This window comes from Sparus aurata, chromosome 22, assembly GCF_900880675.1.
Source record: "Sparus aurata chromosome 22, fSpaAur1.1, whole genome shotgun sequence".
In the NCBI taxonomy this organism is placed as follows: Eukaryota; Metazoa; Chordata; class Actinopteri; order Spariformes; family Sparidae; genus Sparus; species Sparus aurata.
In genome coordinates, this window is record NC_044208.1 from 22503949 (window position 1) to 22515988 (window position 12040).

Genomic DNA, 12040 nt, shown 5'->3' on the forward strand with positions numbered 1-12040 from the left:
GAGCACTGTGATCTCTCGAAAAAATTTCAATCTTTGAGTACTGGTCTGGGGGGAAGTACCTGCTGCAAAGTGAGAAGATCAAGTGTCTTTCGTTGTTATTCATGAGTGATCGGGAGTTTAAGTGCCAGTTAGGGACAGTGGGTGTTCATAAAACTAAGCACTCAATGCTGTGTTCCGATCCTAACTCATGATCATAAATCTAGGATACTGACTTGAGAAAGTCTCAGAAGACAAGTGACAGATATGGGGCTTTTTTCACAGGGTGATGGGTTTTTACTGAGAGTAGCTTGATGAGGTGGTTCGGGAATCATGTTGGGATGACTCTTAGATGCTCTCTTTTGTTGGTGTTCTGGGTATAAACTGCTAGAAGGAAACCCTGTCACCACAGACCTTACCAAAAAAAAGGACTTGGATGGAATGTAGATTGATGCTTTGAAATGTGCCTGTTGGCACAGAGGTCAAAAGGACTATCTGATAAACCGGTGTCGGTGTGGTTCCAAGAACATCATAATTAATGTTGTTCCAGGTACATCATTGCTGTTGTGATGTCATAGCTTAGTGACTCATGTTCTTGTTGTTCCTGGAACATCATAATTAATGTTGCACCAAGGTCATCATTCCTAAGTGCGCAATACGAGCAAGCTGCTGCGGCTCCATGGGTTGAGTGCAGCACTCTCATCCAGGAGACAGGGGCTACAATATACTGTTCAATGGTTATCATCTCCACTAAGGAGGTAACCTGTTTGTTGGTTTTCCCCAAAACTTGGATGGTGGATGTGTATCGGTTCAGAAAAGACCCTACATTTTTTAAATTTTCTCAAGTAATAATGCATGGATCTTTTCTGGTGTATTAAGGTGCCTGGTGTATACAGTATGAGTGAGACTTTCATGACAATACAAATAAAAATATGGATCCAGCGGATTTTAATATGTTTTATTTGATACTGGATGAGTGTGGCGGTTGGGCCTTTGCAGTTTTTTCTACTCGGACAACTTTAATATTTTCTGTTTCTTTCCAGTTTTCTGTTGCTGTATGGTTAAAATTAGGCATCAAAAATATTTAGGTTAGGTTTAGGTTCAGGAGAAAAGATTGTTGATTTGAATACACCCTTCCGCAAAGTTAAACGTCTGTTACAAAGGCCAACTTTGGTCGGTTGCAATGATGGCCCTGAAGAAACTTTATTTATGATGTTCCGGCAACAACGCGAACACGGCAATATCGGACTATGCAGGGTTTGAAAAGCCAACCATGAGCCTCAATGTCATCCAGCCAGGGATCTTCGCTGCATGTTATTTCCCATCGCCTCTCACCCCTCATTTCCTGTCATCTTTCTCCTGACACTATCAAATAAAAGGCCCGATGCCTTGAAGAGATATTGTTTTTTAGCACCATGGTTGTGCTTTTGCATGCTACAACAATACGAAGCCCAACAGTCACAGGCATGGTTTTCATACTTTTTAAGTATTCTATAGAATTTGATTTAATTATATATGCTATCATAAGAAAAACAGGAAGGTTTTAATAAAGAAACTGTGCCAACTCAAGATACTTATTAGTTCAGAGTACAGTTATCTTTTCACAGCTTTTCTCTGAATACTGAGCCGGGCTTTTACAAACACTAAACCATTATATCATATATAATATCCGCAGTGTGTAAATTGCTGCCCTCATGGCAGGTCAAGGCGCCTGTGGTGGATTCCGCTACGTTCCACTATTATTTCCAGCAGCTGGTCACGTACACTTGATAAATGACCGCAGTATAGCCAAACAGAGCCTACAGGGCTCTTTCTATCTATCTTTCTCTACCTATCTGCCCTTTCCTGGTTCTTATATCCTTTTTATCTATCTCCAAGGATACAATCGCTTGCTGCACCGGTAGAAGGGAAGTTACATTGTAAAGGTTGGACTGTGTGTGTGTGTATTTGTGTGTGTGTGTGTGTGTGTGTGTGTATGTGTGTGTGTGTGCGCGCGCGCACCTGTAACTTAAGCCTAAAGGCAAGTAATGCTTATGTCTTCAGGCTATTATAGGTGCTTTTAAACACAGATTAAAAAGAAGGGGGTTAAATGTTATAAACTTGCCAAGTGTGGGGGGTCACAAATTATCAGTTTTCACAGGTTTCTTGTGGTCGCATAGCAACTCCCTCTCCAGCCCCACATTCATTTTGTGTATGCTCACGCTGGCACACACAGCCACAGGGAGATGACAGTGGAGTAAGTCAGTGTGACTTTGCTTAATGAGATACAGAACGGTGTACGTACTGTATATACGGCCATGTGGCAGTGGGGCTCATTTGAAACAGCAGACCGTAGATTTACATTAATATACCCTTGACTAGTCCCAGTGAGGCTGGGAAGAGCTTAGTCAAGCAGAACCACCCCGGAAATATACAACACTAACACACACACACGTACACAGACATACAGACATGATCAGAATGTTCATCTCAAGGTGACGCAATGAACAGCCAAGGGAACAGGATGTGAGGGATCCAGTGTGTGTGTGTGTCTTAAACACTGTGAGTGAGTCACTTTATCCAAAGAGTTCGGGAGAATCACTATTGAGTCAACTTACTTGTTCATTAAAGAAAAGAAAGACATGAAAATGAACAATGTGTGCCGTGTAGATGAGTGTTACAGTATGTCACAGTCGTTATCACAGAGAAGGTGATAAGCTTCAAGCAGAGTAAGACGTCTGCCCTTTCAGGAATAAAAACAAAAGTGAATAGAAGTTCTTATATGTCTGTGGATTAATTAATTAAGTTTTTCATCATGTTCATGAATCTGATGAAGCTAGGTCTGTTTATGTGGAGCAAGCACATATTTAACTTTTCTTGCTAAGACTAACAATATTTTAAAAATGTTGTATGCATTCACTTTCAATGGCTGTCCTCCATATATCCACCAGATTTAGCAATAATTTACAATGATATCCTATTTCAGCTTTGAGCTGAGTTATAGTTTATACTGAAGCAAGACCGTGCATCACTGCAGCAAATAATCTGAGTGTTTGGTTGGTAATTTGTTGTGTGGATGAACTTTTTGTTTTCTAAAGGTGCTGGGATTGCTGATGGTGTGTGCAAGAGCTCGGACACATTTGGAAAAAAAAATTAAAAGGTGTATGGGCTCAGGTATGGTTTGGTCAGTTGTATTGGTGCTTTCAAGTTCTTTTAGTGAAAATATACATTTTAGGCTTGATTGGTAGTGCTTTAAAGCTAAAATACTTGAATAGGTTTAGAAACAAAAATACTTGGTTGGGTTTAGGCAATAAGAATACTAAGTTTGAACGACTGAAATGGTGCTTTCAAAATAGGCTGAATTGACACTGTGACACAACTGCTTTAAAGCATGTCTATAACCATGGCAGGGTAACACAAACTCAGTGCTTTAGCTTACATTAACTGCATCCGGCTCCAGTCGGAGCACCTGTCAAGTTGAGGTTGGGCTCATTTACAACTGTCTCTGACTCGAAAAATGCAGCACAAGCCGCACTCTGTTGTGTGCCCGAGCGGGAATTTAGTGTTGCTTTCCTGTTATTTCATTTCTTAGATTTTCATATGTTTTTTGTTTTATTTACAAATCGTAGGGTTTGGATTTAATACAACTGATCCCTCTCCTCTGTAACCTGCACATAATTGGCGGCCTCTGCCGAGGGACAACAGATGACTTAGCTTTTAGCTATATCTGGTACAGTATATAAATCTTGTATTGTCCCTCGTATATCAACAATAAGCAATCTGGGTGGCTATTTAACAGCATTAAACAGCAGGGACATCTCTATTGAACTGTGTGTGTTCTGTTAACCAATCATTTACCACATGTTTACACAAAGAGGATTTCTCCCTTTTAAAAAATAAGGACGCTTAAGTGTCTGGCAGATGGGGTCTACCTGCTGGCTGTCTTTGAGTGACAGAATGAAGGCATGACTCAGGGTGTCCAGGTGGGCCTGTGATTGCTGCAGGTGTGCCAGAGCCTCATCAAAAGTCATCGCTGCTGGGTCCGTCCCTTCCTGCTCCCCGCTACTGTCGCCTCCTCTCTTCCTGCTCTTCTCACCCAGCTGGCGCAGGGCTTTGGTGGCTCGCTTTATCACCTCCGACCTTGCCTGGATGCTCAGCTGGAGATGGGATTGGACGCATGGATGGATGGTGGGAACGGAATGAGGAAAGGGAGGAACCGGATAAGGGAAAGCAAGTCAAATGGAGCGGAGAGAGGGAGAGAAAGGTGCACAAGTTATGTACATTAATTTCAGACTTTAACACGTTGAACAGAGGCAGGTATAACCCGATCTATCTGTGCAAAAAAAATACCATCAGGAACTTGAGTAGCATGTGTATGAGGAGTGTGTGTGTGTGAGTGTGAGGGAGATCATAGCTGGAAGCCTGGTGTAATTGATTCTATTCAGTGAGAGCAGGTTAACCATTCATGGGGAGAAGAGAGGGGCCTTTGGCGGGGGGAGGTTTTACTCTCTTGCATGGAAAGGCGCCGACACACACACACACACACACACACACACACACACACACACACACACACACACACACACACACACACACACACACACACACACACATTCAGACCAAGAAGACACCTATAAATCATCCAACTTCACAGTCTCCACTAACTCAGCCACACTCTCGGTCACTTGCTCCTCTGACTTCTGCATTTGTTAGATATCTGGAGTCAGACTGACAGCACTTTTCTTTCGATGGACAGGTTGATAACTCAAATGGAGAATCATACCAGCATACCACCATAAAATTTGTCTTTGTGTGTATGTATTTGAGCGTGAGGATGTACATAGTCCGCTATTCTGTTAGTTGTAGCCGGCATCAAAGGGCAAGCTGAGTTTGGCTGAGGGGTTGAGCGAGTGAGGATGATTCCACTAAAGACACTATCGAAGATCGATATTTCAAAGAAGGCGAAAATGCCAGCAGTCTGTCTCCCTTCAAAATATATGTCCAAAAGGAGGTAAGCTAACTCCCAGTAGTCCTTCTCAGCCCTCGGCCCGGTGGGAAATGGATTATTCCATCGTGGGGGGGATGGGGGTGTAAAAGGTCAGATGGATTCCTAGCAGTGAGATGGGTTAAGATTTTCTCTTTGAGGGTTCCATAAGGATTAAAAAAAAATGGGAAAGGGAGGAAGCAGACAGTGGGTTTCTGAGAGGTAATCTGCATGTTAAAAAGCACAGTGGGAAAATAGTGCCTGCTGGGAATTGGAGTTTAATTGGCGCTGAAGTAGAGAGGGATCAATTAGCTCCGGTGGAGTCACAGTGAACGAGAGGGTGCACACGACAAAAGAAGAAGAAAGGTCTGGACGGGGGGGCAGGGGTGTGAGAGTATAAAAAAAAAAAAAAGAAAAAACAGTGGGCTAGTATTGATAAGGTGCGCTGAGGCACTTTAAGTCCTCAGCAGGACAATTTTTCAGAGAGCTGTAATTATGTGGCTGACATTTCTTGTGCAATTCTATAATTTCTTTTATAAATCATGACTGGTATGTGCTGGGAGGCGACAGAGTGCGGATGTGAACATAATAATATATTTAAAATTAGGAAAGGGCTTTTGACGTTCCAAAAATTGAGCCGGGGGTTATGAGAGACGACCGGTCAGACGATGAAGAGCACGGAGTGAGCAATGTGGCAGTTTGATGTAGTGATTGGAAATCCTTGGTACAAGACAATATGAATCCCATCTGGGTGGCTGCCTGGAACCGACTACAGTACCTTCTGTGCTGCAATTACAAATTGTCTGTCGGCCAAACTCCCACCAGTTTCTGCCTAAGATGGTAATAGAAAATAAAGCCTCCTTCATACTCTACTATGCCACACTACTTTTTTTGTCTGATTAACATTAATTCCTATTTAAAAAAAGCTGGCTGGATTCAGGAAAAAATAAATGTAAAACCACATAAGACGAAATTTAGGCTTACTTGTTCGGCTGCATCAGGCGAGAAGGTGATGCTGTCCAGGAAGCGGACAGAATCGGCAGGCACCAGCCTGTCCAGGTACTTGGCGCAGGTGTCATACGCATGGAGGTAGTCCTGGTCGCCCTGTGGGGGTCTCTTTAGCAACTGGGGGTCACCTTTCCAAAAGAGCTTCTGCAGCCACACTGCGTGGACTGCACTGGCTGAGACCGTGGCCCCTCCTTCACCAGGCACGGGAAGCCGATTAGCAAGTTTAGAGATGGACAGCACGTTCTGACTGGTCAGAACTGGTTGGAGAGTGGCCAGAGGATCCGACGATTCATCAGTCAGCTTATGGTAGTTCAGACCTGCAGGGGGAATATTGATGCCACAGAGAAGTTGACCTTTTGGATATAAAATGTAATTTGTGTAAAGTTTTGTCATAATTATCACATCATTCAGTGAAGGCCAGAAATGAACTTGAACTTTGACCTTTAACCACCAACATCGAATCAGCTCATCCTTGATTCCAAGAGGATGTTAAAGAATGGGACACCATAAGATCACAGTGACCTTGACCTTTGAACTTGGACCACCAAAATCTAATCAATTCATCCTTGAGCCAAAGTCAACATTTGTGCCCATTTTACATAAATTCTCTCAAAGCGTTTTTGATATATCGTGTTCAAAAGATACGATGGACAAACAACCCAAAAACACAACGATTCCGGCTAAAATAGCTGCTGACGTGAAGGCATAAAAAATATATATTTTTCCTCTTAGCTGTTGTACTATTTATCCATCAAGATTGTTTTCATGTCAGTTGTCAAGTTAAGCGGCTGTAGAGATGTCTGCCCTCTCTTGAATATAATGGAACAAGATGGCACTCAGCTTGTTGTGCTCAAAGCTAAAAAAAAAAAGTGTTTAAATGCAAAAACTCAACAGCAATGTCTCTTTTCCAGAATTCGTGACCTGGTTACTCAAAATGATCCACAGACCTTGTTGTGAGCAGACAACTACACCTGCCAAGAGTATCACCGCACAGAAGGAAGCGTGCATCTCCTCATGGACGAGAGGCTTGTGCTCCTGACAACATTAATGGCATCCTCCTCAATTTAGCTGGCTGAGTCCATGCATGCTTCCGTCTTCAGATTATCTTGTTTAACCGGGACATTACTTCTTTCAAATTTAGTTTTTTGGTGCTTTGAGCATCGAGAGCCAAGTGCCACATGGTTCCATTATGTCGGAGAGAAGGAGGACAGCTCTACGTCCGATGTCTCTAAAACTCGGCGAATCACATAAAAATATGATCAAGATGGAATAAAAACAAAACAGGTAATGGGGAGAATATGTAGTACGACTCTAGATGTATGTTGACATTGGTATTTTCTTCCTGTAGCACTTTCTACTGGTTATTGTGATAGTGCCGTTACATCGCTAGTAATAACCAATTTACTGTTTATCTTTAAAATGCAGAGACAACAACAAAAAGTTATTTTCAGGCATTGTGCATACAATACTATAGCACATAAACAGTGTATATGTTTACGTGCAAAGGACAGAATGTAATAGCTGCATTGTGTGAGGAAGCCTAGCCTTCAAACTCCTACAGCGTATCCGACGCTCCACTGTTCAGAAAGTGGCACTTTACATAAGAGGAGCCAATTTGAAAGCACTTTATACTATGTATACCGTACATACTGCAATGCTGTAGTCACATATACTGTAGTATGTGTGCAGCAGTCGCGAGATAATGCAAGTGAAATATGCTGAGGTTGTTCTGTATTCCATCATGAGACAGAAATGAAAAGAGGTTGATGTGATCCACCAAGAGTGTGTGTCAAAGTGCTGCCGCTCTGTCTGCGTCCGCATGCAAAGGTGTACCGTCTGTCTGTGGGATCTGTCTGTGTGCATCATATCTACTCCCACTGCAGTACATTGCATGTGTGTGCATATATGTGTGCGTTTGTGTATGTGCGAGGCAGAGAGCAAGTGGCGCGCTCTCTCCAGCGCTATCAGACCGACACATTACTGTGGCAACACCACAGCCTGTCTGGGCTTTAAATATTTAACACTGGTATGCCTGTGGGGAGGGCTCTGTCAACGCTGCTCGGAATCCCTCACACACACACACACACACACATACACACACACACACACACACACACACACACAATACTTTCAGACAGGCCCAGACGGACACTTTAACTGCAGATAAGAGTTACATGCACTTACACATGTACTCTCTCTCCCCGTCTGTCCCCTGCCCCACCCACTCCTCTGTCTGCCTCTGTCTCCTCTACACACCAAGCAGTATCTCATCCCCTTCCTCAGGAGAGCCCTCTCAGACAGTCACCTGGTGCTGTGTCGGAAAATTGTGATGAGTATTGGACACACACCACCTGTCTCTGCAGCGTTTGTAAGTGTGCCTGTGTGTGCAGATGAGTAATGTTGTGTCTTATTTGGAGTGTTAGTAGAAAGTCGGTGGCCCTGGAGACGCACCGCGACAGCCTGTGTGTCAATTTCGCTACAAGAGCACGAATGTTGTGGGTTAGGTTTGCGTAAACGTGTTTGTGACTGTGTGTGTGTGAGAGAGAGAGAGACACACAGAGCAAAAGAGAGTGTTAGTTTGTAAGTGTTAATGTCACAAAGTCCATATTTCTGCCAGGACATGTGTACTACTCCCTTTTGTGAAGTATATATACGCATTGACTGTGTGTGTGAGTGCTAATGTGTAAAGTGCTGTTTAACATCTTCTGCGACTGACAGTGATATAAACCCCCTCCCTCAGCAGCGACTGTCCAATTAGAGCTGAGCATGTTGAAGCGTGTTCGTGGTCACCACAGGACATTCACCTCCTATGGACCATTTTTCCACAGCAGACATTTTGAGTTCTCATTAATTAATAACATCAAAGATGGCTACATTTTTTTGAGGTGACCCAGTTTCCGGGCTCTGGGCGTTGTACATGCTCACTCACTGACATGGCTTTTACTGGGACACCTCATGTATATCTTTAATGTAAAGTAATGTAACTGTAATAGTTTTGCTATAATTTATTTCTGTTTATGAGGAGGTTATATGGGCTGACATCACGACACCAGATGTATCGCACTGAAATAAACATCTTCACTGCATAGTTAGGAGACAACTAGCACACAGCTAAATTAGCTCAACAAGCTTAGTTTATGTTTCTCTTTTCTGTAAACTCTGCCTCAATGCTGTGTATTATATTATAGCCTGAACTTGTTTGTATATTTGCAGAGAAGTATGCGCAAGGTGATCACAAGAAAGAGATGTCAATCTTCTCAATCTCAATCAACTATGCCCCCAAACCTTTTAATACGTCATGTGATGGTCTGGGGCACAAAAAGTCTTTTTCCTATAAGCTTACATTTTGAAAAGCAGCTGTAAAAATGGTGGATACATTTTTTGAGAGTCAAAACCCTCATATAATCGTGTCCTACTTGGGCTACCAATACAAAATCTCATTACATTAGTTTATGGGGTTTCAGGTTGCCTTGTTCATGACAAGCAAATCCACTGAATCCACTAATTTCCCACTGTGTGGTTCTGAGTGCTATCATAGTTTAAGCTAACGTTAGTAGTTCTGTCCTGCTGTTTAACTTGGTAGGATATGGGGGAAATGCTTATAAGTGACATTTTCAAATATTTCATTCAATAAAGTCGTTAACCTAGATCTTCATAAATGAATAATCCGCCACACCAAATTGCTCTTAGTCAGAGGATTAGTATCATGGGATCTAGGAATAACGTGAATTGGATCTGGGGAAGTTTACACTCCAACAAATCCAGCCAACATTAACAGAGATGAATGCTTTACTGTGCTTTGTTGAGACCATGTTTTAAACCACCGCACAGAGCTACGGTTTGCTGAATTAGCAAGCTAGCTATGACTAATGACATCATCTAACAGTATGTCTTTTTAGCTGGCAAAAGTGAAGGTCCTCCGGCAAAACTGAGAAACCAGCCTTTATCTACCCGTGTCTGAAATCAAGGAGCCTACAAATGACCACTAAGTTTGATTAGTTGTTTAGCAAGAACTCACCTGCTTATATAGTGTAATGTGCTAAGGTAAGTGTGAGCAAAACTAAAAATGTAGCAGCAGCAGTCTGAGCTTAAAGTGCATTTTTATTCATTTAAATGCATCTAAGTCTTGATGTGAGGTGTGTGTGTGTGTATGTGTGTGTGTGTGTGTGTGTGTGTGTGTGTGTGTGTGTGTGTGTGTGTGTGTGAAGACATGTGTCACCGGTATAAGCTGGGGTGTTATCAGGAGCAGAGGGAGGAAGTGAGGCGTGAAAACACAGCTGACACCTGGCTGACCTTTGCTGAACTTCATCGGGAAGTGACACCACCTCCACCCGCACACAACAAAGTTTGAGCGCTCTAGCCGGACCGCTGAACCGGTGACATGCTACAACCTGGACATGACGTCCTTGGAGAGGGCGCTGCCACAGAAATGTAAGTGGAAACAGCACCTTTCTGCCTTGCCGTCGCTGTTGCGGGAGCTCGGAATGTTAGGTAGACTGACAACTAATTCAGAGGTGGATTGCTTCACTTGTCATTTACAGGGAATATGTGAAAAGCTGTTGTTTCAATCCTGTTACTTTTCAATCCTGGAAACTAACGTGAGCTGGAGGAGAATGGGAGGTTTCGAATAAGATCAGATCACAGGACAAGATGTGGCAGAGGTAAAAGATAACATGTGACGTATAGGTGTGTTATCACTTACAAAGAAGTATAAGGGGTTTTGCCAGTGTTATCTTGGGCCAGAAAGGTGTCAGCTGTTATATGTTTTTAAGATTCTACATGACAGTGAGTCGAGCTTATCTATGTACTCTAAGGAATGTCAACATCTGCATGCGAGTCATCAATCATGTCAGGAGGGAAAATGTTCAAGTGACATTAAAGGCTTGGGGCTGATTTTCCAGGAACAATACAGGTGCATTCTCTGGAATCTCAGAAACAGCATTACTGTAAGTGACTGGCTGTTTGTTAACACTGTATCATTAGAGACAGTGTGACTCAGATAGGTTTTTCTAAGCAGTGCCATTGCTGGCCGCCAAATTGGCTCCATTCTTAATTAAATTACCTCCTACATAGATGGCTGCATGAGAGAATTGGTTGGCTGTGGTGGCATTGGCCCAAACTGTTAAGTCTGCAACCCAATACACAGATGTCTTTGACATAATATCAGAACTGTTATTTCTTCACATTCTGCTGAAAATTTTGGAACATTTCAAATGCAAATTCTTACCTACTGTGCCGATTGTTAAGTCTATAAAATGTCAAAGAAAATGTGATAAATGCTCATCACCATCTCCAAGAGCCTTAAGCACCGTCTTTAGATTACTTCTTTTGTTCAATCAACAGTCCAAAACCCAAAAGACTCTTCATTTGGTGTCATGAATGATATAAAAAAGGCAAGCAAGGCAAGTCCTCACATTTAAGTTATCATTGATTGATTATTAGCTCACCATCTTAACACATCTGATTTTAATTGTTGAGACAATTCAAGCAACATTGTGTAGAATTTGTTATTTTGTACAATTTGGCGCCCACAGTTTCTGAGAGCAACACCTCTGCCGTTAATACAAATACCAGGTCTGTAACAACCTGCCAGACGTCATGTAGGTGCTGACTACAAACAAAACTCATCACATCGTAATATCATCTGCATTTCATTTGATAGGGAAAAACAACTGTCTCACCACTGGCCACAGCTCGAAGCTTCTTGAGCAGTTTGACGTGGGATTCTGGCTTGATGATGGTGGTGACGAAAGGCTCGCAGCCTGCAGCGTCTAGCAAGGTGTAATAGTAGAGCAGGCGGGCCTGATCGGTTCCCTCCACAGTAGGCAGAACGTACTTGGTCATGTGGCGGTAAAATGCCTGAGGGTTGCACTTCAAAGTGTCAAACAGACCGAGGGACTCACTCCGGGATTCAATATCTTTGGTGGACAGACTGGATGAGGAGGGAGAGGAGGAGAGGGAGGGAAAAAAATGAGAAGAGAATAAAACTCAACGTTTTTGACAATTCCACACGGAACGTCATAATCCATAAAGTTTTCATAGCAATATAAACACACAAAGATAATCCATATCCCAAGTTCAAAGCTTTTACAT

General features: G+C 42.6%; 1 protein-coding gene across 1 annotated transcript in view; it reads right to left on the reverse strand.

The window, feature by feature from the left end:
• The window catches only part of nbas (NBAS subunit of NRZ tethering complex), a 188844-nt gene that overhangs the window by 51803 nt on the left and 125001 nt on the right, over positions 1-12040 (reverse strand). The window contains exons 44-46 of the mRNA XM_030405478.1: positions 11629-11879; positions 5924-6264; positions 3888-4112 (exon numbers count right to left, since the gene is read on the reverse strand). Of these exons, the coding sequence (XP_030261338.1) occupies positions 3888-4112; positions 5924-6264; positions 11629-11879 (817 nt within the window). The remainder of the gene's footprint in view (positions 1-3887; positions 4113-5923; positions 6265-11628; positions 11880-12040) is intronic.